Source organism: Palaemon carinicauda, chromosome 1 (assembly GCF_036898095.1).
Source record: "Palaemon carinicauda isolate YSFRI2023 chromosome 1, ASM3689809v2, whole genome shotgun sequence".
NCBI lineage: Eukaryota > Metazoa > Arthropoda > Malacostraca > Decapoda > Palaemonidae > Palaemon > Palaemon carinicauda.
In genome coordinates, this window is record NC_090725.1 from 86,008,840 (window position 1) to 86,036,766 (window position 27,927).

The window sequence follows — 27,927 nt, forward strand, 5'->3', positions numbered from 1 at the left end:
TACATAATATTTCCATTCCCTAAATACTTATGAATCTAGACACCAAAAATAGAGAAAAGAAAACAACAATACTATAGATATTTTAGACTACAGTTTAATAATTTTGATATTGTTTTCTTTGTACTTGAATGCTTCTGTTCAAGTGTGTATAAAAATGTTTGTATTCAAATCTAAGGTGTAAAATGAAAACACTAACCACTAATTTGAAATAAATTTCTTTTCAGGTGGTCATGGGAACTAATGTTGGCTTTCTTTTGCTTGTCGTTATTTATGGAATATGTGGTGTTGCTCAGAATTTTGTTGCTTCAAGTTTTGTCAACTCTTACCCAGGTATGTCAGGCTTTTTATTAGCTATAAATCTGATTCTTTATTTTGGCATTAGATACCTTATAGCACAATTTACAGGAGGAATATCATCAAGCTGTTGTACAGAAGACTGTTCAAAGAAAATTATGAAGAATAATATTGTTTTCAAAAATTTATTAAGTTGGTTTATCCAAAATGAAGTTATAGATTCTGAGAATATATTCATGATAGTGGTTTACATTATGAGCAGTGTATCAAGTACTGTTCTCTTCGTAATTACAAAGTACCTTTAATATTCCTTTGTTATTTAAAAATGGTTGTTACGTGTATTTATTCATGAGGGTATAAAAAACACTTATAACCTTGTTATTATGAGTGGAAGATAGAATGGTTGTCATTGCTTAATGAGCATCACTTAAGTGCAGTATTTAGTCTTTTAAAATTTTAAACCTGCAAATACTCTGTGATTCATAGTTATTGTATAAGGATTGACAAAAAATTTCAAGGAGAAATATTTAGTATATACATTTGTGAAAAGCTATCTATTTCACATACAAAATTAAAAGGATCCCATAAGCACAGTTTAAGATTCTTATAAGCTGATGTTGTTATTTAAATTTTCATTACTGCATGCTTTTATTTAGTGTAGTTGCAATATTTTTACTGTAATATTTTCCTGTAGCTTGTGGTATCTCTTCAAAACACCTTTGTAAGAGATTATGATCTGTGGTTGAACCTTGAAATAATATCAGTATTTTATGTAATATTAAGGAGGATAAAGCACATTCACCTCTTTTGAGGTACATTATTATTATTCTTTTTGAGGTACATTATTATTCTATTCACAAAAAGAGTTATGCTCGGTTTCTAGTCCTTGGGTGTGTGCTCTTGAACAAATATAATAGTGAAATATATGGCACAGTTGGTATGGGGAACTAAAATAATACACATCTTGTACTACTTTGTTTACCAAATACATTACCGTACAATTAAGTAAGACAATCGGTACTCTATTATAAATTCCTAAAGAATAAATCCAGGAAATAAATTTAATACGTCTTATCAGTCAGACGACACAAACTTATAAGTAGATATTATGTTCCTATGTTTATTATTTTTAGGGCCCCTGGGCAATTAATTTTATCTGTACTTTATCAATATTTTTTGTTACTATCTATTGAAATTGATAAATGTTTGCAAAAAGTGGGTGATACTAACTCAAGTTAATGAGTTATTATGAATTCCTCTGTTCAAAACTTTTAAAACTCTATTTAGTATGATAATCAATTTGCAGAATATGCTATTTTAAATACTGTACTGTATTAGTAATTAGCTGAGTAAATTTCACCTTATATCAAAATTAAGATTACTGTCTGGCATTCACAATTAGTTAAATTGTGAAAAATCTAACCTTGAATGTTAAATAGGTAATTTATTTTAAACATGATATTTTTCTTACAAATTTATTTCTTGTATTGTTCACTTCATTTGTCACAAACTGTCCCATATAAAAAACTTAATTCTTTGACAGTTGAAAATATTGAGTTGGGAAGTAGGAAAATTTTTTTTTGTATTAGAAAACACAATCCCAGACTGTAATTAGGAAATGAAAGATTTGATTGGTGCCCAAGATGAAAAAGACAATGGTTTCTAATTTGTTCAATACAGTATCTTGGTGAAAAGGGCAACAAAAAGATACTGACTTTTAAATGTTATTACTCCTTCCACTGTCATGGGTTAGTGTTCTCTTGCTTGAGGGTACACTCGGGCAGACTATTCTATCTAATTTCTCTTCATCTTATTTTGTTGAAGGTTTATAGTTTATATAAGAAATATTTATTTTAATGTTGTTACTATTCTTAAAATATTTTATTTTTCCTTGTTTCCTTTCCTCACTGGGCTATTTTCCCTGGTGGGGCTCCTGGGCTTACAGCATCCTGCTTTTCCAACTAGGGTTGTAGCTTAGCAATTAATAATATCAATTGCATGAGTTGAGGTGTAGTATCATGTAACAAGAGAACAACCTTCATGTTTGAATGAAAATCATCCAGTGGGGGGATGGCATTATCAATTAGCCTTAGAATATTCAAGGGAAAGTTCTTCTCTAAACTGTATTTTCCTTTAATGAAATTGTATAAGAGCTATTCTTGGGTTCTTGACTTGGTTCACTAACAAAGACGTAAGCTTGGGATCCAAGCAGGAAAGTTAACCTATTCTGGCTGATTTAAAGCCAGGCATTGTCTTTTTTTTGGTAAATGTTCAGTCTGGTATTCATTTCCTATGTAATCCCAATGTGTGACGGTTTGTTGTTAGGATGAGAAGCCTCCTTCCTCAATGAATCTGTAGACTGTTTTGGGGAGTTTTTAGGCAGCTACATTATCATCACCACTCGCTACTAGCTTTTACATTATATTATTATTATTAGCTAAGCTACAACACCAGTTGGAAAAGTAAGATGCAATAAGCCCAAGGGCTCCAACAGGGAAAAATATTCCTGTGAGGAAAGGAAATAAGGAAATAAACATGAGATATAATTAACAATCAATAAAATATTTTAACCATAACATCAAAACAGATATTTCATATACTGTATAAACTATAAAAAGACTTATGTTAGCCTGTTCAACATAAAAACATTTGCTTCAAGTTTGTGAACTTTTGAAATTCTACCGATCAACTACCCGATTAGGAAGATCATTGCACAACTTGGTCAAAGCTGGAATAAAACTTCTAGAATACTATGTAGTATTGAGCCCCATGATGGAGAAAGCCTGACTATTGAAATTAACTGCATGCCTAGTATTGCGACCAGGATGGAACTGTCCGGGAAGATCAATGTAATCAATGATCAGAATTATGAAAAATTTTATGCAACATGCATAATTAACTAATTGGACTATGTAGAGATTAATATCTAGATCAGGAATACAAAATTTAATGGACCGTAAGTTCCTGTCCAACAAATTAAGATGAGAATCAGCAGCTGAAGACCAGACAGGAGAACAATACTCGAAACAAGGTAGAATGAAAGAGTTAAAACCTTCAGAATAGATTGATCACCGAAAACCTTAAAAGACTTTCTCAATAAGGTCGAAGAAGACACAGGCCTAATGTGTTTCTCAAAAGTAAATTTGCTGTTGAGAATCATAGAGAGTTAAAGAAACATTATCAATGTTGAGATCTGGATGTTGAGGAGCCACTGTCCTTAATCAACTTTTACAATCATACTTTGAGTTTTGTTAGGATTCAATTTCATACCCCATAATTTGCACCATGCACTTATTTTAGCTAGATCTCTATTAAGGGATTCAGCAAACCCAGATATACATTCAGGCAATGGAATTGATGGAAAGAGTGTAGCATCACCTGCATATACACCAAGCTTGTTTGCTAGGCCAATCCACATGTCGTGTGTATATACTGTAGTATGAAAAGTAATGCGCCAAGAACACTTACCCTGAGGAACAACAGATAACACATTCCCATACTCACTATGGTGCCCATCAACAACAGCTCTTTGCGATCTACTACTTAAAAATTTAATAATGATGCTGAGAAACGACCCACCCACTCCCAACTGTTTAGGTTTGAAAACAAGGGCCACATGATTAAACACAGTAAAAGGCAGCACTAAAATCAAGGCAAGTCGTACAAACTTCCTGACCACAGTCAAAGGATTTCTGTACAGCATTGGAGATTGTAAGAAGGGCATGAAATGCTCCAAGGCCTTTACGTAAACCAAATTGCAAACTAAGGAACAGATGATTACCTTTAGCAAACCTATTAAGACTTATAGTTATGGAAATTGGGTGGCAAGCAGTTGGACTTGAGCTACCACAAACACATTTACGTAGTGGATTAACATTGGGTATTCTCCAACTAGTGCTTAAAGCTTCTCCTCTTGCTAACTTGAGCAAAATAAGATATCTTTGGAGCTAAGAAATCTGCATTCTTCATAAAAAACAAAGGAAAAATACTATTTGGGTCTACACTTCCATAAGCATCATCAAGGTATGGATCAAGAGCGCTTTAATTTCACGAGATCGAAAAGCTAAACTACTCAAGTTTAGCCTCGGGAAAATGGGAACGAGTTAGATAAAAGTTTTTCATTACTTTGTTTGCTGTCAAACACGTCGACCAAAAGGGTTGCCTTTTCTTTTGGACATTAAATGACAGTTTAAGTAAAAGACGAACTGTTGCATCTACACCAAAGATTTCAGATTTAACGGTACTCCACCACTTATGTTTTTGGGTTGTACCAGAAAGGGTTTCTTTTATGGTTAAATTGTATTCCTTTTCAGTTGAAGCAAAAACTCTAAGCTGAGTATAGTTATTCCAAGTCAAATCTGATCTGACCCATCCAAAGATGATAGGTCTCCTGCTTCTCCAAATAAGCGCGTCTACAATTATCATTGAACCAGGGTTTGTCCTTCACTTAGTATCTTAGCACACAAAAAGGGATACAATTCTCATTCAAAGGGACAACATTATCAACACTACTATACTCAAGATCCAATTCCATTCGGCTTGAGATTTCACATAAATCTTACACGAGTATGATACATTAGTCTTCACTACTAATGAAATCAAGGCATGGTTAAATGTCCCAACTGGAGAACCAACCTTGCTAATTTATAAATGCCAGGGGAGTCTGTGTATACGAGGTGCAAGCGGTTACCAGGCTGAGTCAATCTTTAAAATGGTAAAATCAATCTAGACTTGCATTGTTTCCTCCGTGCCTGTACTTGTATTAGCAAGTGGTGCAGGAAGCTGATTATGTATTCTTATACCAAGAAATTCTTAAATCTTTTTCAAGAACTTTTCCATTGTTTCTCTAAAATAATCATGTAAGGAGTAGAATTAATCTGGGGTTTAAAATTTGTTCAAAGAAAAGTATACTCATAACAGTATTTTGAATGCCTTTTTGGATTAATCTGTAATGTCTTATCAACTCTTGTGTGCATATAGAGAGATGCTGCAGCTGCTCTTATTCCTGCTTCCCCTCATACGTTTCTATCTCCTGAATGGCTCTGCTCCTTTCCGACACCAAACATAGGAATGCCCAGCATGCTTGATATTAAAGACCTGTTAATCCCAGTAGTTCCCCTTATAGAAATCTCACAGCCAAGAAGAATGTTTTAATGGATACTAGAAATAAAAGGTGTGGCCTCAAATACCAGCACAGCACAGACCCAAACGGGATGAAGTTTTATCTACCAGCTCCCTCCTGGCTGTCCAAGTATGGGAGTTCTTAATAAACCCATTAGTTTGGAAAGCTACAAGGTCTTTAGGGAAATCTTCTTTTCCCCTTCTAGTGAGAACTTTCCAACTTGCCTCCTTGTCAAGAGGAGGTCTATGAGCAAACCCCTAGTGGAGAAATGGGCTGTAATTAATAATAATATTACATTATTATTATTATTACAAGTTAAGCATACAACCCTAGTTTGAAAATCTGGATGCTATAAGCCTAAGGTCTCCAACAGGGACAAATAGCCCAGTGAGAAAAGGAAACTAGGAAATAAACTACAAGAAGTAAGAGATTGATTGTTTGATTTATTGATTTAAAGTTTTCTGGCATCCTGATCTTAGGTCATGGACGCCGAAGTAGTAAGAGGGGTAATGAACAATTTAAATAAGAATTTTGAGAACAGTAACATTAAATTAAATTAGATATTTCATATATTAACGATGAAAGCTTAAAAAGAGAGGAAGAGAAACAAATTATAATAGTGTGCCAGTGCACCCTCAAGCATGAGAAGTCTGTATGAAAGGGCTTCCCCATTAAAGATATTTTCTGCTTAACCAGTCGCAGCATCTGCTTACACCGTTTCCTTTCCCTTGAGGGAAAGAGAATTTGTTCCTTCCTTACGAGATTCCAGGTAGGAACACAATGAATCTCTAGGAAGAGCTTGTAAGGAGTCATTGTTCAAGGAAGTAATAGAATAGTTGTGTAATAGGTTTGAGATCAATAGAACACAAGCTACGAGAGACATGACTGGGCAACATCAAATAAGAAAATCTCCCCCCCCCCAAATAAATTTGTTGGAAATATGAAAGATGATATTTGCTGTAGGATAGAGGCAAATAAACAGCATGAAAAGGCCAAGACAGGGTGAGTAAACAAACCTATACCTAAAGGTTCCCTCTCAACAAAAGCCACATAGGATAAGACTACTACTGGATAACTAGGGGCATTCATACTGAGACTAGTTATGGAATGATTCTGAGGAGTAAGCAAATTGCAATAAAGACATTCCAGTATATGCAGGTCATTTTCTTAAGATACAAAAAGCTAAAAAACAATACACAAATATTGTATATATGCTGATTAAGGAATAAGTAAAGCATGTGCAATGTCGTTAAAAATTATTGCTAGCCCTCAGAAGGGGAAAAGCAAAGAAATAGATTACTTTAATATTAAATGACTTGCAAAAGCATCAACTACATTTAGAAAAATTGAATTGGCTCAAGTTAACAGCAACCATTGAACTAAATATTCAAAGCACTAAAAATAAGTTTCCTATCAACACAATTAAAAAAAACTACAAAAACCCAATAGAAGTGGAAATCTTTCCAAAAGTTACTTGAACTTATTATTTCCAGCATTAACAACAGAAAGATGACAGTACTAAGACAATATATTTAGCTTCGTAAGTTCACCCAATTAATGGATTCAAATCTACATTAAAAAAAATTAATTTCCAACAGATGAAAAGCAGAAAAATTTGCAAATCCAGCAAGCATTTGCAAGTTATCAAATAATCTTGTGGAAAAAAGTTTTCCTGGGTACAGAAAAAATTTAAGAATGAACTGTTATCTATTGGATCTAGCTAGACAAAGCACATTACTCATTTAATTTAGTATTTTCATTTTAGAGCTTATTATTTGGGACATTTTGAGATGAACCAATTAGGTATATTAATTGATGAGATTGATGTAAAACAAAATTTACTTTAAGAACTTAGTCTTTTCCAAGATTAAGAATTTCTTAATAAGGCAGGTCAAATCTCTCTTACCAGTACAAGTAACAAAATAATATTTTATAGGTTGATGTTAGTCTTTGAAAATGCCCTTGCAGACAATTTTATTAGGCTTGATGAATTGATGTATTTATACTAAATTGCTTCGGTGATTAACCTGTCAATGAAAAAATAGAGGGATTTAATTTGATCAGGAATGTTGCCTTTACATGTGTAATTTAATATTGCTGAAGGTAAAAAGTAAGATTACATATCAAATTTTAGTGAATTCATTTATCTTGATTATTGCTGGGATGTAATTTTTATTTTTGAGATAAAGCCACAAGTTTGTTTGTCACTGTGTATTATCCTTATATCTGCAAATTGAATACAACTGCATTTCCCTTATATTTGTAGGTATTTACATTTTTAAACCATCAATTATTTATAAGAAGATTTACAATATTACCTATGGAGTGGTGTGCGTAGCACAAAGATAACCTATGGTATCACATTTTATTATGCCCCACATACAAATGCACATTTTTCAGATATACTTAAAGAATTTATAAAGGAATGATATGCTTTAAAAACTGGGACTAAAATGATGAGCAAATTAACTAAAAATATAACCATTGATCTCAAAGAACTGTGTTGAAATTTGTGATGACTTATATAGAATTTTGTTAGTGTGTTATCCGCACAATTATTAGCCTCAATCATATTATTATACATGCTTTTATCTGTGTAGGTACAGAAAATAGAAATGAAAGATAGGTACAGAAAGTAGGAATTTAAGGTATAAGTATAGAAAATAGTTATTTAATATATATGCAATTTGAAATAGTAGCCACTGCAGAATATTTTTTCATTGTTCTGCCAGTCTATACAAAGAGTAGACCTTATGACAAGCTTATTTAAAGATTACTCGTGAGCAGTAGAGGCAAGGGACAAGTCATTGTGGTTGTTGCACAAATTACTAGACACTAACCATACATGATCAGAACCCAAGTAAAGGTCAGGGAGAACCAGGCAATGACTGCTTTTGACTCCACAGAGGAGTTGTCTGTTAAAGACCTCATTAGGCTGTAGAGCCAGATGATTGCAGAAGAGGGAGAAACACTGACCCCAGAGCCAAAGAAATTTACTGCCAAGACAATGGTCAAGTTTGAGAAACAATACTTGCATGGAGTTTCCACAGAACATCATTTGCTACAGCATGAGCGGCAGAAAGGATGCAGATTGACATCAGCCAGACTCATGAAGGTGCCATAAGGGTGACCATCATGACTGGGGGCAAGATCGCATGACACTAAAGGCACTAGCCATTGTTAAACATAATTGTACCTCGGATAATGATAAGCTCAATTCGTGACAATGATAAAGAAAAGATACGAAGCACTAAGTCATGATCAAAGAAGAAGAGAGTACAGTACTTTTATCGTCACGTCAACCAGGATACAAGTGGAGCCTCCCACGCAACAGCGCATAACACTACCATGATTACCTAATCTTCAACAGATGTTTTGGATAAATGAATTAAGAACACTTCGCATAGAATTTACTGATTGGAGTTAGTGTTATTAAAATTAAGAAACAATATTACTCTTATTTAAACTTAAGATAAAAGTAACATAACACAAGAGAAGAGAGTTAGCAAGGAAGGAGATAGAATTAATAGGATTACTTGGACTAGTTGCCTGAATATATTGTGGACAATTGAATTGAGAATATTTTCAAATATATTTTACTGACTGATACAATGGGTAAAGGGTATCGCCTATATTCATCCACCATGAAATTGTAAGCTAGTCAGCATATGTACAGATTTTAATGATCTCGCTTGGTTTTGCATGGAAATGCAAACCTAAAATAAATAGCTATTCTTCAGTCTTCATTGAAGGTGTTGATATTTAGCCATATACAGTAGTCCCTCACCATTTCGTGGCTCAAGTTTGCAGTCTCAGTGCATTGGGGATTTTCAAAAATATTCATCAAAAAGCATTTTCAAAAATATTCATGAAAAATTAGAAAAGAATGCGAGAGTTACGTGGGCGCCAGAAGAAGGCAAAGAGTACAGTAGAACATCGGGTATCAACACAGAGATGGTGCACAACTCAAAATCCACTTCTCTGATTTGCTGGCCATCTCGGCTACAGAATCTCACAAGCTGATAGGCCGAGACACTTTGCCCAGCATCTCTCCCTGCCATGCGTTCCGCGAAGAGAGACCGCATTCATTGTCCTCTCTCGCTTAGTTTGTGTTGCTTAGTCTTGCCGCGTGGAACTTTTAGCTGTTTTCTTGTGGTTTTTAGTGTAAAATAGTGCTTGTGACGCCCTTGAAAATGGCTCCTAAACGTCCTCTACCCTCTACATCCTCTAGTGAACCCAAGAAGAAGAGAAAAATGATGACGGTGAACGAGAAAGTGAAATTATTGAACATGCTTAAGGCAGGCAGTAGCTATGCGCGTCTGTTGCCCACATTTACAGAGTGAATGAATCGCGGTTTGCTACATAAAAAAAGATGAAATGAAAATACGTAAAACTGCCTCAATAACGTTCTCCAAGGACACTAAGCTCGTTGTGACTCCTCGTAATAAGACAATTGTGCAAATGAAGAATGCATTATCAATGTGGATATCGGACTGTTGGGAAAAGGTTAGTTTCGATACCAACATGATTCGAACCAAAGCCAAAACCCTGTATGATAGCCTAGTTCCTGAAGGAAAATCAAACTAAGATGATGATCCTGCCCCACAAGAAAAAAGTGGTTTTGTTGCCAGCAAGGGCTGGTTCGAGAAATTCAAGAGGAGGTTGGCCTTTGCAGCGTTCCTTTGTATGGGGAGGCCACCTCGGTAGACCAAGAGGCAGCTCTTCGTTAAGTTGAGGAAGAGTTCCCAGAATTAATTAAAGGTGGTTATCTCCCGCAGCAGGTGTTCAATTTGGATGGGACTGGCCTCTTCTGGAAGAGGATGCCGTCCCGGACGTTCCTTTACAAGGATTTAGTAAAGAAGCCAGGGCTCAAGGCCCACAAAGATCGCGTCACTCTCTTCATGTGCGGGAATGCCGCGGGCTTCATGCTCAAGCCCGGCTTAATTTACAAGTCCTTGAATCCCCGGGTTTTGAAAAACAAAAACAAATCCTTGCTGCCTGTCTACTGGATGAGTAATAAAAAGGCATGGATATCCAAAGCCCTCACACTCGACTGGTTCGTGAACTGCTTTATCCCACAGGTAAAGCTGTACCTCGCGGAGAATAGGCTGCCCTTTAAGGGGGGGAAATTTGGCGGAAATATTTGTCGCTTAAGGAAAACTTAAGTTCATACCACGAGTGGGCACATGGTTGAGGGACTTGTGAAAAGAAAACAGGTAGTAGCAGCGAATGCATAGCAGGTCTATGCTGATTTCCTATGCAATCTATTTGTCAATTTATGCAAGCTCATGTAAAAAAAATTTCCTAGGCATGTTTGTGCATATGTAAATAACTGCAATATACATGTCTCATACATGATTAGAAAGCCCCATACTTTGTACTTTTATGTGGTTATATATGGTACATAAAACAAAATAAGCATTAACGCTTCTATATATAAAATATCGTAAAACCACCTACAACCAAATTGCAAAATTTAACTCTGTTTTGTAATGGTAAATTACTCAATAATTTCCAACAATACATATATTGTTTATTTATTTAATTTATTAGAAATTTAATCTGCTTTACAATGATGTCTAATTTTTCCTTATCTTTATTTGTTACGTCTTAACAATGAAAAACGGCAACATAAGTAGGTTGATGAAATTTTCACTCTTGAAATTTTTTTTTTTATTCATTTATACCTCACTTATCAATTACAATTATTGGAAAGAGGTTCACTCCACAATAATCTATAATTTTACACAATCTGCATATTAGGAAAATTCCTCATTTTTATAATTTTCATGAATTTCTAATTAAAATATTTACATACAATGGACTCAACCGAGTTTGGCTGGTACTTCTAAGGTGCCACAGCCCACCCTCCCCCGTTATCCACCACAGATCTTCATAACGAGGCCCCTACTGCTGCTACCTCCACGGTCATCCAAGGCACCGGAGGAAGCAGCAGGGCCTACCGGAACTGCGTCGCAATCGCTCGCCATTCATTCCTATTTCTAGCACGCTCTCTTGCCCCTCTTGCATCCATCCTCCTATCACCCAGAGCTTTCTTCACTCCATCCATCCACCAAAACCTTGGCCTTCCTCTTGTACTTCTCTCATCAACTCTTGCTTTCATCACCTTCTTTAGCAGATAGCCATTTTCCATTCTCTCAACATGGCCAAACCACCTCAAAACATTCATATCCACTCTAGCTGCTAACTCATTTCTTACACCCGTTCTCACCCTCACCACTTCGTTCCTAACCCTATCTACTCGAGATACACCAGCCATACTTCTTAGACACTTCATCTCAAACACATTCAATTTCTGTCTCTCCGTCTCTTTCATTCCCCAGAACTCTCTTTACATTCATGCCTAACCCTCTATTTTTTACTACTCCCTTAACTGCCCCCAACACTTTGCATCCTTCATTCACTCTCCGACGTACAGTTTTTTACAATTTTAAAAAATTTCACATTTATTTTTTTTTAACATTGTACTAAAGTTCAATCTTTTGCCAATATAATGCAACAAACCAGAAGCCTTAATCTGTTATGATTTGGACATACCAATTTTTTTTTAAAAACCTCGCGAACGTAATTTTTCGGCTAAGGCCATATAGACTAAGCTGTGCCTCACACCCTGACTTTTTATAAGGGCATAAAGGCCAAAGGGGTAATATCCTATACTGTGATCCAGTTTTTTGAAGGAAGGCAAATTTTTATCTAATACCTAACTTTGATCCCTCATTTCTGAGGTACCTTAATTTTTAACAGATTAGTTCAGCACTCGTACGTAATATACACAGTTTCTAATAGCTTACCGATTTTCTATTGAACAAACAGATAAAAGCATGGGTAGAATATGTTTGTATCACAGGAAATAAAACTTGTATTGAGTGCAGTATTGTAAACAATAAAAGACATGTATCAAGCAATGTATTATAAAACTTTTTGAAGTATTCTTTACCTTGTGTGATATAACAATATAAAGACATGTAAGGCCACAAAATTAATAAAATTAAATCTTTAAATTTTGTAAAATTAGAATTTGCAAGTTTTAATAAAAAATAAGTTTCAATATGACATTTCATATCCCGTTGAGCTAGTTGTAAATAATGTGTTAAATATGTAATTGGAATAAATAAATAAATAAATATGTAAGTATGTAGATATGTAAGTAGAATGCAGTTACTGTATATAATAGTGAATGGCATAAAAGACCAAATACAGCACAGCATAATTTGTTTTATAACAAGGAAGAGTAACTTTAGACTTATGTTGTCATGTATGTGAATTTTACTCATATGCGTATACAAACCTTTTTGTCTTTTAAAATAGGGGTATGTCTTCAACAGCATCAGACCAGCCACTGGATTGGATATTTGAACTCCATCCATTGAGCAGTATCCCCTAAGTGCTCTGATTATGCACAGTTTGAGAAAGGTCCTGATCTTCTCCAAATCCAAGCAGTTTTATCCTCCAGATAGGGTTGGACCCTACAACACCCAATCTTTCCTCTCCCAGACTTATTCCAGGAAAAGTGTTAGGAAGAAGTAGGGTCATGTACATTCCTTCTCAGTCTTCCATACGATTCTGTATCGGACCTCTATTCTTCCACGTTAATTTTCTGGATATGCAACAAAGGTGTAATAATCGTGGATTTTTGCACTGAAGTCTTCTTGTATGACACTTCAGTGCTCTTCATGAGTAATTTGCAAGGATGACATAAGTCTATACTCGTCTCAGCCAAACCGTTGCTTGTCAAGTCACGCTCAATGACAACCTTTACTCCATACTCAGCCTTCAGGGAGGAAGACTTGATGCTTTTGATGACATAATGCACTTGTAGTGCATGCAGGGCCTTCAGTCAATTTGAAAGCACGGTCTTTATTTCGTGTGGTGTTTTCTCAAGTGGCAACCTGTGTCAAGCTTGGGCCGCTTAGAATGACACCTTTGGAATCTTTCCAAACGAGATTGAGACTAGTTATTCTTCTTATGATTTGAGGATCATGATTGAGGAGAATCAGATCTCAAATCCCAGCAAAGGATAAAATACCTAACATTTTACTTCATTACGAAGATATTTTGAATAAGTTAAGAAATTATATGTGATACTCCTTGTTATATGTGTGCATAATAGCAATAGGGTAGCGTGATCTTGAGATCAGCTGATGAACCAAAAGTAAAACAAAAGTAATTGTTGATTATTGAAATTTTCCAAAAATTGAAAAATTAATAAATCACAGTTATACACAATGTTTCACGAAATATGGAGACTTAATATTGAAATGAAAATTTTAAAAATGAACCGAGACTGAGAGAGTGAGAGAGTAAGTGAGTGATAATAATAGCTATAAACGAGCTGTACGAAAACTATGATATCTTATAACATATTGGTGCTGGAATATTCATCATGAAGATATTTCAAATAAGTTTAGAAATTAGATAAACAATACACTTTGTGTGCATTCTATCAATATGGTAGCGGGACCTTAAGAACAGCTGTTCACAACCAAAGGTAACCAAAAAAAAGTAGGTAATTGTAGTGTTGAAATGCTTCTGAAATTGAAAAATTGTATACAATAAATGCTTTCCTAAAGTGTGTATATCCAATGAAACAAGAAAATGAAATAATGATATACATTAAGAAAATATTGATAGAATATGACTTGGATAATTACCGAATCGTGACTTAACTTTTAAAGTTTGACATATGTAAAGACCTAGAGACGGACCTAGAGACGACGCATCTCTCGGTCCCTCTCGGAGGTAAGTCAATGACTACTGTATGCGAATACTTGCTGCCCTAGAATAAGTTAATTCATAACCTACAACTCGCTGACCATTTTCTACGCACGGTCGACCTACGTACTAGGTAGCCCACCATACTGCACTATTGCATGAGATTCTTTACTTTGAGGCCTTTGGAAAGCTAGGATGGATTTTGAACATGCTCCTGTGAAAACAATGTATTCTTTCCCTGGAACTAGTTTTGATATTTTAATTCATAAGAAATACTAGATCCTGAAGAACTTGAAGGCTATGATTTATGCACTGGAAGAGAAGGTAGAATTCTCTCGTGTCTGTCCCGGCCAGGTAGTTGTCCATATAAATAATGATCTGAACTCCCTGCAATCACAATAGTTTAATGACTGAATTTTCTAGTTTTGTGAATACCTTTGAACTATAGTGACCTAAATGGCATTACACTGAACCAGTACAAATTCCTCCTTGGCCAAATTGTAGATAAGACTGAAAATAAGGAGCAATTGGTTACAATTTGTAATGGTTCTTAATGGCTGAAGTGTTGTTAGTTAAGAAATGAATTTAGCATTGGAGGTGATGTGACTGTTTCAATAGAGCCTGAACACACGAGTTCCCTTATACACACAGTCTGTGGCTTATGCCTTAATGCATTGGCCTTGGGGAAGGGAAGATAGTATTTCTTTGGTATAACACGTAGTATTAATTTCCTGTTTTAGCCTTTACAGGAAAATCCTTGGGGACCACACTGCATCTAATCTAGAAAAAATATATTTAATCTTGAAATAAACATGACAAGAACTTATGAATTTAAAAGTTATAATACAACTTGATAAAATGTTTTGAATTTTGAGTTTATTATACAGAAAACAATACATCTTTGTTTATGATTTTCAAAAATATTTTTTGTATGATTTCTTTGAAATTTATTTTCATAATACTTTCTAGCATAATTTCATGATATTTGTACATCTGTTAATTGCACCATTCACAACTTCATAAAAACTGCTGTAAGGCATGCAAAGCCATGCAGTTATACATCTTGTTAAATAATTAATTTATTCCAATATTTAACACTAAAACAACTTCAACACTTATTAACCCTTCAAAAGAGACACCTAGATACTGATAAACAAAACCACTTAAATTGCTAGTGCAATGAGTGTTTCAATAGTTACTTTTTTACTATTTTGCTAATAAATTTGAATATTTTAAATATAAGAAAATGAATTATTTTAATTAATTTCTCTATTTAGTAACAAGTAAAATTCGACTTGGAACAAAATTGAAATGACTATACAAAAATTATAAATTTTTAAAAAGTAGATTGAAACATTCAACAATATAAACTGTCTTTTAATATTTTACAGTATACAGGTACACCACCATGTATCCAGCAATGTTTGGTCCAAAACTTTAATATGGGTATAACTATGGGAATTGATCTAGTAACCAAATTAGTAATTTTTTTATCAAATTTTTAAGACAACTGGTCAATTGTAAATAAAGCTCCATAAATGCCGTTTGAGTTCATGCATAATTAAGATTAAGAAAATTTTTATTTCATGTGTTTGCATAGTCGCAATATGATTTCGGATGTAGTAATACTGTATTACCTAAAATTACCAAAATAAAAATAGGAAAAGGCTAACAAAACAGAAAAAGCAGCAAGAATAATTAGAAAAATTGGGTACACTTTAAATGTGAAAATAGCCTACACAACAAAACGCAGTAAAAATTAACGCTATTTAGTAAAATTTTATTTTCATTATAAAATAAATTTTTGAACACACTTACCTGGTAGTTATGTATATAGCTTACGTCCCTGACATCACGGCAGAAAATTCAAAACTCTCGCCGATTGGATAGCCAGGTGTACCACCTGTGCGCCCCCAGCGAGGTATCTAGAAACCATGCCTCTAGTCTCTAGAGGGGAGGAGGGGGGGATTTTAATTATATATAACTACCAGGTAAGTATGTTCAAAAATTTATTTTATAATGAAAATAACACTTTTAAACACAAGACTTACCTGGTAGTTATGTATATAGCTGATTAACACCTTTGGTGGAGGGTTAGAGACAGCTGATATAGATGGAATTTTACTTAAGCGTTAATAAACAAACTTAGGGTTCGTACCTGATAAGGAAGCTGACTTCAATGAATTCTTTCATTAGGTCCACTTTCCTTATGAGATCCAGCGATCCACCCAGGGGGCTGAAGACCTCTAGGAGCTGTCAAACCGGTCTAAAAACCGCTATGTGACAGGACCTCTTCCAATAACCTTGTTCCAAAGCGCTCTCAAGGAACAAATAGAACATCTGACTAAAGTCAATGATTGTGGGCGACTGTCGCAATCGCCACAACAACCATAAAAATATAAAAGTTCCAAGAGAAGAAAAAGGTATTAGGATATGGAAACGTAGTGGAGGGTTCCTCCCCCACTACTGCACTCGCTGTTACGAATGGTCCCAGAGTATATCCGTCCTCATAAAGAGTCTGGACATGATTCAAATAGTGTGAAGTGAACACAGATTTACTCCTCCAAAAGGTTGTGTCCATAAAGCTCTGTCACAATCCATTCTGCTTGAAGGCCACTGAAGTTGTTACAGCACTAACTTCATGTGTCTTGACCTTCTAAAAAACTAGAAACAAGTCTCACTGTAAAGCGCACGGGCCTCTCCTAAAAGAGTCTGATGAAGAATGAAAGGACATTCTTGACATCTGTAACGAGGGCTACTTAATAGAGCCCCAAAGAGCTTTCGACTTGCTCGCAACTCTTTCATTCTGCCCAGGAAGAACTACAGGGTTCTTACTGGACACAGGACTCTCTCCAACCCTTCTCCAACCATATCCGAAAGTCGCAAACTCAAAAGCCTTGGATCATGGTTGAGAAAGGTGGTCATTCTTGGCGAGAAAGCCTAACTGCAATGAACAGATAGCTTCGTTATCTCGAAAGCCAACGTTTTACAAAACGCATGAATCCACTGATACTTTTAGTTGTCGTGGGACTAACAAAACATAGAATTCATCGTGAGGTCCTAAAAATGAAGAAGAATGCAAGTGCTCAAGCTTGTCACTCATAAGGAACTTCAGGATTATATCCAGACTTCAAAATGGTGAGTCCTTGGTTAGATGTTTCACACAATTTAAGAAGTTCCTGTAGGACTTTATCAATCAAAAGGCATGATACTGTGCCTGACTACAGTCGTAAACACACTTGCATCCCTTGATGGAAGAGGGTGCACAAATGCGCTTCCTTCGACGGAATAACAGGAAAACAGCAAACTAAGCTGTAGAGATACTGGAAGAGAAAACAGGATTGATTCTGAACCATTCTCTAAAATCTCCCATATGGATTTGATAAATCCTGATGGTAGAAGTCTTTAAAGCTCCTATAAAAAGTACCTTTCCAAGAGAGGAGTTGAGAAAAACTACTCTAAAAGGAAAACTCCTAGAAGAGTCCACTATCCACTCTATACAAGGACAACTCTAAAGTCGCCACAGATTCTTGTAGACTTCTCGATGGAGTGTCCATTCTCCAGTTGAGATAGTCTGCCAAACTTCTTTTCCCCCTGAATGAACCTTACAGAAGGATACATTCTTCTCCTTGCCCAGAGAAAAGACTCCTCGCCGTCCCGTAAAGAGACTCGAGTGAGTTCCGCCCTGCTTGGCAAAGAAAACAAAAGCTGTGGTAAATTGCCATAGAGTTGCCAACAGTCCAGTGTTGCTCCCACCTCGACCGAGGTGACGGAACACAACACTAGGCCTAAGGTCCTTTGTTCAAAAAGGGGATACCTCCTGGAGGATGCCTGGAGGACACCTGGTGGATGCCTGGAGGATTCCTGGTTGGAACCTACTGGAATAGACTGGATCGTTCCACCACTGAAGGCAACTTCTTATTGCATCCGAAAAGGACACAATGACTCAAGATCTTCTCCTTGTCCCAAAATGATTGAGGATGAAAAGGAGAGGACGAAGAAATATCACAAAAGGATAACAACTTCTAGCTCCCTACTGGCCGGGAAAGGAGCCCTGGTCCAGGAAAACTAGGATGAACAGAGATATATCGAGGATCTCCAAGAAAGATTCAAGATGGCTTTCACTGTTCTAAGGGGAGATGTAAAAGCCCGAAAAACTAGACTGAATCCCCATTTTGATGGTGTCAGAAGAGACTCGTCTCGTAGACAAGAAGATCCAATTCTTCAAAAAGGCTCAACGTTATCTGAAGATCCAACATGTAGATTGGAAGAACGAGTTCTGAGAAGCCAATGTTCCCTAAACCGGGAGGCTCAGATCTTGAGTGCAGTAGACTGTTACATAAGCATTATACAGTGAACCCTCGCTACTTCGCGGTTCGACCATCGCGGATTCACCACTTCGCGGATTTTTTTCATAACCCATGTCTATACATATATTGCGGATTTTCCGGAAATATCGAAAATACCGCGATGTGACCGATGGTGCGAGATTGGAGAAAGTAAGGAAAATTGAATCATGATTGATTTTCAATATAAATGAAACTTTGAGGAGCAACAAAGATATCATTTGTTAGAGAGATAGAGAGAGGTAAGGAATGGGAGGTAGTGAAAAGTAGCCCACACAGAGAGAGAGAGAGAGAGAGAGAGAGAGAGAGAGAGAGAGAGAGAGAGAGAGAGAGAGATAGAGGGGGGTTTAAATGTAATAAACAAAAAAATTTGATAGGTTATAACACATTGGTGCTTATGTAATATCAACTGTATACTGTAGACGGTTTGAATAAGTTAAGAAATGGTATAAATGATACTTTGTTAGTGTATTCGTACACACTCAAGAGCGGCAGCTAGATGACAGCTGATCTAATCACAGCCAAAAGTAAAAAAAAAAAAGTCAACAATACTCGATTTTTAAAACACACCCGAAATTTAAAAACAAAAGTACACGCTTTCTTAATGTGCAATTAACTATTTAAAGAGTGGCAATTTTCTAGAATAAAATGATATTTCCCAAAAAATAGTGGTTTGCTGATGAAATCGGATGCCCTATTTTTGGCTATGATTGAAATGGATGTAGACTCGGCCTAATTATTTCATTTCGTATTTAATTGACACTAAGAATACTAATTTTAGTTTCTTCATCTAAATGTAAATATTGTATAACACGAAGAGAGAGAGAGAGAATGAATCAGCTGTTGTAATCAAATGGCGTGTTTTTGTTTCGTGAGAATTTCATCGCCACGACTTTAACAACAACATACTGTACTGAACTTTACAGTATTATACAGACTACTGTAATATGATAAAGTAAAATATTTGTAATCTATTTTATATGAAATGGGGCTATTTTTGTTTTGTTTAAAATTTACATTTACGTATGTAAAACAACTCTCTCTCTCTCTCTCTCTCTCTCTCTCTCTCTCTCTCTCGTAGATTGTTTTCCTGCTTTGCTACGTATGTATGATTTTATATAGATACGGTAAATAATATTTGTAATAACATATTTTATAAAAGCTTTTACTGTAATATCATTATTTATCACTTTCATCATGCATGTTAAATGCCTTCGTTTGTTTACTGAGCGTACTTTATGACGCCGTCGTTTCAGGCGGCGTCATAAAGAAAAAAATTTCATTTGGAAGTCCTAAGAAAAATTAAGTAAAACATTAGTAATAACCAAATCAACATACTGTACTGAATAATCAATATAATTGATGCAAAAACTAACCTATAAACAGATGTGTAAATGCGTTTGTTTCTTCATTAGGATCAGAGATAAACGTAAACAAAACATTGGTTGCCATTTTTTATCGTGCTTTTTGGCGTGTTTAGGAAACGCATGATATAAAGTCGCCTTTAATAATTGTGCCTGTTTTAGTTTAGGGTACTGTATTACATGCATTAAGTGTTCTGTACATTAAAGGGTAGTTTGTTAACAGTACTACGTACACGGGAAGGTTTTAAAAGTCTGAATATACATGTTAAATAAATAGGTAAATATGGTGTTACTACTTCGCGGATTTTCACCTATCGCGGCCGCGTCTGGAACCTATCTACCGCGATAAACGAGGGTTCACTGTATACGTGAACAGTACCGGGGCGGAGCTAAGACCAAAACACACAGTCAGACTCTAGACTCCTCTCTAGAACTGGGAGGTCTATGGAGCTAAAACTTTAAGAAGGTTTCCCTAAAAGGAAAAAAGTACTCCTCTTTCAGAAGAAGAACTGACTAAAGGTATGCTCCGAACTTCTCCCAATGATTGCCAGAAATAGTAAAGTTTGGCTTCTACTGTTTGAAGGCAAAAGCAGTCAGACTCTGCTTTGCCCTGTTCCTCGAAAGTCTGGTAGCTATCCTGCTGAAAGTCTTTCCTCGAAAAGCCTGAGATAAGTTCGGAAAAGGAAATTCCGTCTTTGATTTGCGACTAAAGAAGAATAGATGAAAAACCTTTCTTGCCGTATCCGAAACCAAATCTTAGGTGGCCTTTGGGTAACTCAGACGAGAAATCTCTGATCAACTCTAGTGAGAAAGAGAGGAAGACAGAGACGTGCAAAAAAATTCTATTTCTGAAAGGATGCAACCCCAAGAGGCTGAAACGAACACCTCTGACTTCTTGTATTCCAACAAGAGTTGCATCCCAGATACAAGATCTAGAGGGCCAGACTATTCGAAGGAAAAAACGAAAGCTGCCTATCCTTGGGTCCTTCTGAGACACCATTCAGTCTCAACATCCTTAAAGCTCCATTGATTACCTGGTAAGAACCATCTTGGTAAAAAGAGAGACTTCTCGACGCCTTCCCAAGTGAATTCAGAGGAAGGCTAATGTGGAACGACAGGTGCAAAAAAGTCTGGAAACTCATCACGAAAAACTTTTATGAGTTCCTAAATCAACTGAAGGACGAAGGGACTAAGGATCCTCTCCTTCTAATAAACTCAAATAATTCAAAAGAAGAAAAGTGATCGTCAATGTCTTCTGACAAACAACTAACGGAAGTAGTGACGTTGTGCCAGACGTCACAACCCGAAGGACGCTCGACGTTTAACAGAACACGTCTGGTAAAGGTCCTGACTTCTGGTGTCAAAGAAACCCAGAACATCGCCTCTGTCGCCGCGTTGCTCTAAGGCAAGACGCTCGACTTTGAGGAACTTCGCATCCTTAAAAGCGTCTATGATCAGAGAGATCGGTGATCTCAACATTCGAATTGACTAGTGCCATCACAAAGTCCAAGGTTCTCATGATCAATGTCATGCCTCATGCTAGATGTTAGACGTCAAATGTGTAAGACGTGGCGCCAGTAAGTGTGGCACCAAACGTCCTGAAAGGCGTGGTGCCGAGCGGCCAACAGTGCACGACGCCGAACGTCTTATAAGACGCGGCGCTGAAAGGCCTGTAAGACGTGGCGCCAATCGTCCTGCAAGGATGTTCGGCGCCACGTCTTGCAGGACGCTCGGCGCCACGCCGAGCGTCCTGCAAGACGTGGCGCTGAACATCCTGATAGACGTGGCGCCGAGTGTCCTGAAAGACGAAGCGCCGAACGTCCTGAAAGACTAGGCGCTGAACGTCCTGAAAGACTAGGCGCCAAGCGATCTAGCAAAATGATCTACATTATGCTGCTCGGCGCGTATGGTAAAAAGCGTTCCGTTCAGAGGGTTCTCATGTCCTTTGTACAAGCGATAGCCTCAGCTGTCTCCTTCGAACAACCCTCTAGATCTTAAGGGTTTTCCGAAATACTGGAGGCAGCTAGACCTAAAGCTTGATGGTTTAAAATAAAGCGTTCGTGATCCTGACACGGGTAAAAGGACTAAAGACATGCTTCCAGCATGCACTCAACATGGTCCCAGCATGAGTCCAGTATGGTTCCCGCATGCTGCCTACACTCAACATGTCGTGAGAGAGAATCAAGATCTAGAACAGCCTCCCAAAACGCGTCCATATCAGTCGCAAGAAACCGATATTAAAGCTAGGCTTGTTGAAAAGAAGCATCAACAACGTGAACCTCATGCTGTGAGGTTAAGACCTGATCGTGTGTGATCAGCGAGTGTTCAACAAACTTAAAGCCAAAGCTTGACCCGAGGGAGCGCTAGCTGCGAGGCCAGAGAGACGCGAAAGAAAGACAATAGTCTGTTTATACTGCTGTTAGACAAAGACTTGACTGTATGCGTCTAGCATGCGACCATAATGTCGCATGTGATTGCATTGCCGTAAGGTGTCAGCGTGCTGTCTGCGTTCACCTTGTCGTGTGGATACAGCGCTGTGTGTGTTCCGCTTGTTGTAAATCTACAGCGTGCTGCGTGGAGGCGACAGCATAGCGTCCGGTCATTGACGGAAAAACATAGCTGTTTGCCGAGAGTTGTCCGCGTGTAGCATGCGTCGGCATGAGAGACAGTCGCGCGACCCGCAGACCGCGAAAATGAGACTTGTTGAAAGGATCAACTTTGACTAAGCGTCCAATATACGACCAGACTGGCGTCTGCGTCTGTGACTGCGTGAGGGAGAGACCAGAACTTGCGTCTGTGTCTGCGTGACGTCTGCCGTAAGAGAGAGACCAGACTGCTACAAGCACCCGCTCTAATAGTACAGCGGCATAGCAGACCAATTGTTCAAATTGGTCTAAAAGCACCAAAATTGGCACACATGTAGATTAATATATTCTAAACATTTTTGGATATGGAGGCATTCAAGATTAGCCCTTAGGAAGATATGGCGGCCATTGTTCAAAATGGCCGCCATTTAACATTAGCGTCATTACATAGACTTCATTATGTGTCGTTAGTTTGGTGCTAGATGGGCCAAAATTCCCTTTTTTTACATCAGAATTAACATCAATAAATGTTTAACAGATATTTAGATGAATCTTCTCAAAAATGGCCCCCAAACTGGCCGCCATTTTGTGGAAAAAGTGGACATTTGATGAAGATTTCAATACTCAATGACATAATACCTCTAATAACCAGTACCTGATTTCAGGAACACACTTTAATTGCTCAAGTTGCTTTTTTATTTCAAATTGCTGGCAAAATTGCTAGTCAAAATAATACACAGAGTACGGGAAGTTTACAGTATGGTCAGATTGTAGTTATATAGTCGACCAAAAGCCCAGTCTCTAGGCACAGTACTTGTGTAATCCTGCAGTACATACATGTAATACAATAACGTAGATTTTGCCACACTATGTTAATTATGATTCCGAACTTTTCAAATCTGGTCACCAGAATTATGAATGTCTACAGATCATAATGTTGGTTAGCAAGTTTTCTGTCCCAATCTACTGGCATTCGCCTTCACAGAAACATAGACCAGTGCATTGCAGTGAAGCGTTCTTGCACTTGCAGCGGTTTTTGCAGCCTTTCTTGCATCCGCAAGACACCAGCTCATAGCAGGCCTTGGATGCCTCAGGGAGTGTGGTCCAGAGTGGTGTGTAGAGCCCATCATCACTCCGATGCCAGCCCCAGTCTGTTGGTGGAGGGAGCACGGGCGTTGGTACCAATGCCTGGCCCCAGACATGACCACCCTGAAGGGCAGATCTCTTCACATGCTGCTCCAGAGCAGCGTAGGTTGGCGGGATGTTCTGAACAGAGTTCGTCTTTGCAAAGAGCTGCTTTCTCGCCTTGTTGACGTCCTTGCATTTGCTTGTGCGGTCATACAGGAGTATGACAAACCTCTCGATGACATGCATTGTATCCTCTTGGATGCTTGTGGGTGCATTTGCCAGACTCAGCAGGGCATCAGTGAGTTCTGGCAGCGTGTTCCATGTTGCCCAGGCAGATTTCTTCCCATGTCCGACGAAGGCTGACACAGTATCACACCCTGTGATGGCATGAAACATTGGAAGAGCACATGCCTTCTCTGGACCAAGGGAGGAAGCTATTTCATGGGCTGCAATGTAGCGGTAGTTCTTGCCTGTCCCAAAGGCTACCCAGAGTTCGTCTCCAGCTGGTAGTTTCTGGACTACCATCACTGCTAGGACCACGACGTCACTGTCTACTGTTCGAACCTGTATCTGGTGGTGACCATGTTGTGCAGCATGTGCTACATGTAGCATCATGCGGGTGTCTGCCTCTTCTTGGTTGCATGGTGCGAGTGAGTTGACATCCTCTTGCTGTGGAACACAGATCACCTGCTCCCCATCAGTGACGACCAGTTCCTTGCCTTCTTCTTGAAAGGACTCTGCAAGCATGGTGGAGAGGTAGCTGAAGAGCTCCACTTTGTTCCTATCAACTCGCAGGAAACTTTGCCAATTTCCTGGTATGACTGCTGAGTCGACAACACGCCGACGTACTCCCTTTCCACGCTGTTCTCTGGTTGATGCCTTCAGGGAATCTGCTCTGTAGCTGTCCCACACAAGGTCAAGACGTGATACATGTTGGAAACGTTGTACAACGTATGGGATGAACACTTGCTGTGCATATTCCTCGAACGTGTTGGCAGTACCCGGCTTCAACATCTGTACGATTACTGCTCCATCGAGGACAACAGCAGTGACAGTAGGAGCTTCAAACTGAGGCTCAGCATGGCCTTCAAGGCACACCAGCAAGTCACTCTTGCTCCCTAGGTACAGTCTCCCTCCGTCAGATAAAGCTGGAGGGCATTGCTGATTTTCATGCCTGAAGAACTCTTCTAGATTCCCATCACGGGTCTGGCAGCCGATATATAATCGTGCGAAGAGCGCAACATCATTCTTCAGAGATTTGACCTGTTCTTTTCCTTTGGGTATATTGGGTCCTCTCTTGGTCGCAAACAGTGGTAGCTTGTTCCGGTGGATTGCCACCTCAATGGACTTGGTTCTGTCCACGATGCATTCCTTTGAGAATGCTTCAAACTGGTCTTGGCCAATCTGCTTGGCGTTACGGACTGTTTCTATGACTGCAGGGTCTGCGATCTCCTTTGTGTCGAGCACCAGCAAGTCCTGACTGTCCTCCTCGCAAGTCAGAACTGGAGTTTGGCCTGGGTTGAGATGTTTAACTGCACTCCTGACTACATCAATAGAGTGTCTGATCATTGCCACAGTGTGAGCACTCTCCTGGAACAAGGGAAGCAGGGACGTTGGTGTGATGACTGGTTGCTTTGGATCTTGGTGCCTTGCATGGTATGCAGCCCATGATGTGTTTTCACAGGCCTCAACATCATCTTTGAGAACACTTCTCGTGTTCTCCAGCCACATATACTCATCTTCTATGTGCTGCTCACAGTTGTGGCGTCTAAGAGAGGTCACAGAAGTAGCTGGGATCATTTGCCCTTTGACAGAAGAAGCAACAGGACGTACATCCGTGTAATATTCTGGTAGAGGCTCAACCGTCTTTGATCCAGTATCACGCCCAGTGAGAGCAATGCTACGATCCACTCCCTCATCTGCACACGTTGGGTGTTGAAAAAGCGAGATTCCTGTTCCATGGAATGAATTCTTGGCTGTGGTGGCACTTGGGTTGTGGTCAATGTTGTCCACAGCCGCAGTTGTGAACACATTGCTACGCAGGGTAGGCGGGCAGACCACTTCCTCTATGCGGTACAGCTGACACACGCTGTTTCCCATCTGGGCAGAAAGACGTAGGACTCTGTCATATGAGATGCTTAGGCCCAGAGAGAAGAGCTTGTCCACAAGTCCTCTCTTGCGTGTTTCAGCATACAGCATCAGCCCAACATAGGTTGGAAGAGGAGTTTCTTGAGACGTACTGTGTCTGACAGCTGGAGGCTCCTGTGTCTTGGTTGCTCCCTGCTTCCGACTTTGCTTGACACTGTTGAACTTGAGAAGCTGCGCAATGGAAAGAGCTGCTTGTGTTGAAGAAGAATGGCTTTGATTCTTGATGGTGGGGCCATCCAGCACCATATTTACCATTGCAACTAGTACGTTTGGCACAGAGTCCTCCTGACAGCCGCCCGGGAATGATCCACGGAATTGGTAAGTGTCTTCAAACATATATCGACGAACTATCTGTGCAGCACGCGCAAGGTGAACTGCCTCAGTGTCACAGTCTTGCTCGCAGGCTTTGCCTAGCGCTTCACCAATGTCTTCATCAAACGCTAGTAAAACATCTCGGCCTTTGCTGTGGGATCTCAGGCCTGGTATCTGGGCTAACAGGCGCTCTTTCAGCCTTGTGCTATTAACTTTCTGGCACAAAACAACCCCGAGCTGTTCCATTCTTGTTGTGTATAGCTTTACAAGTTCTGCGAGTCTGAAGACTGGGGTGGTGCCCTCTTCTAGGTGGGTTTCCTCGATATACAGGACCAGTTCAGCCAGTACGATTCTTGATATTACACCTTCATGGTCAGTTTTCTGCTCGGCTTCTACAGTGGTCTTTGCACGATAGTAAAGAGCCAACAAACACTTGGAATGGTACTTGGCCTCCAGAGCCACCATATCACCCATGCTGAGCCTGGCTATGAGTTCATTGTCCCCAACTTGCGCTGCACACTTCTGTACGCGTGTGTCCACCTGGAAGGTTGTTACTTCATGTAGGGTCTCTGTGCCAGACTTTCCACAGAAAAAGCAGGAGGTGCCGCTGGTAGTGGCTTCTGAAGAGTGTGTTCTGGCGCGCTTGGCCTGGACATTGTCAGTACTATCAAATGCTGAGCTGCTTGCGATGCGTCTCTTCTCTGCTCTTCGTAGCATTGTGTTATTGTATTTGAGCATACATGTTTTATGCCACTTGGCCTGGTGGGCAACCATTGTCGCCTCAACACCTTGTCCTTCATCTAGTCTCTGTAACTGAACAGTTCTTGGCAGTTCTCCGAGTTCATCAAATTTGACCAAGTTTGCAGCCATTGTCGTGTATCCACTCCCAGGGTCTCGGCGTTTAGACAGTACTGGGCAGACAAGTGACTCTGTTGTCTCCTCTTGACATACAAGACACAGCTTCCAGTTTGTCTCAGGAGGTGCTGTGGGAGTACGTTGCTCAAAAGTATCGACCAGTTGGAACTTCTTTGCCATGGCTGCAGTCTGGAACAACGCGTCTCTGATGTCAGGTGGTGCTGCTGCTGCCTCACCTGCAAAGACACAAAACACCACCATGTTACCACAAGTTACTACTACAAGCACCATGACTATCAACACTATACTATTACTGCAGCCGCCGTCACTGCCACCAACGCTGCCGCTGCAAAGTAAAATTCATTTTCTTGTGAAATGGTAGCCAAATTATTTGGTAAGCACAGAAGTATGTGTAATTGTACAATACTTATCACCTCTAGCACACTTATCACCTTTAGCATCCACAAAAAGACAAATTATGGTACATATTCAATGACGCTAATGGTAAATAGCGGCCATTTTGAAAAATGGCCGCCAAATGTGCTACGGGGAGAATCTTGAATGCCTCCATATCCAAAATTGTTCAGAATGTATTAATCCACATGTGTGCCAATTTTGGTGCTTTTAGAACAATTTGAACAATTGGTTTCATATTTCTTACTATGCCGCTGGGCTATAACGCTTCTCGTAACACGAGCATATCTCTGCGAGGAAGCGTTACTAAGCATAGGAGAACTATGCCTTTTGACACCAATCGGAAAACCATTTCTTTGATCTATGGTAGTCCTTACACTCTTTTAGGAGAAAATTCTCTCCATCCCAAGAATCGTAAACACCAAACAGATGAAATAGACCTCTTTTAGCTCAGATCAAATCTACACTCGCGGGGTAGCGAGTGCGAAAACCCAAGCGTAGGCGAAGGCCAGGAGAGAACATCAACCGCAGTCCTGTGAGCGACCTGGGAGAGTCCCTATGACATTTCAAGCGCGCCTTGTGAGCGAACTGAATGTATCCAATGCTGTGAGATACCGTCAACAGTA

The 27,927-nt window shown here is 38.8% G+C and overlaps 2 protein-coding genes across 10 annotated transcripts in view; one reads left to right on the forward strand and one right to left on the reverse strand.

The window, feature by feature from the left end:
- LOC137649512 (uncharacterized) overlaps positions 1-8,032 on the forward strand; it is a 169,979-nt gene extending 161,947 nt beyond the window's left edge. For all 8 annotated transcript variants that reach the window (XM_068382541.1, XM_068382515.1, XM_068382521.1 and 5 more), the window contains one exon: positions 225-8,032. In XM_068382541.1, coding sequence (XP_068238642.1) covers positions 225-599 — 375 coding nt within the window. In that variant the 3' untranslated portion in view covers positions 600-8,032. The remainder of the gene's footprint in view (positions 1-224) is intronic.
- The window catches only part of LOC137649561 (lysophosphatidylserine lipase ABHD12-like), a 239,341-nt gene that overhangs the window by 1,086 nt on the left and 210,328 nt on the right, over positions 1-27,927 (reverse strand). Inside the window, exon 11 of one of the 2 annotated variants that reach the window (XM_068382550.1) lies at positions 12,065-14,929. The exons of the other annotated variant lie outside the window; for it this stretch is intronic. The gene's annotated coding sequence lies outside the window, so the exon portion shown is untranslated. Of the gene's footprint in view, positions 1-12,064; positions 14,930-27,927 lie in introns of those variants that run through there. 2 annotated transcript variants of the gene reach the window in all.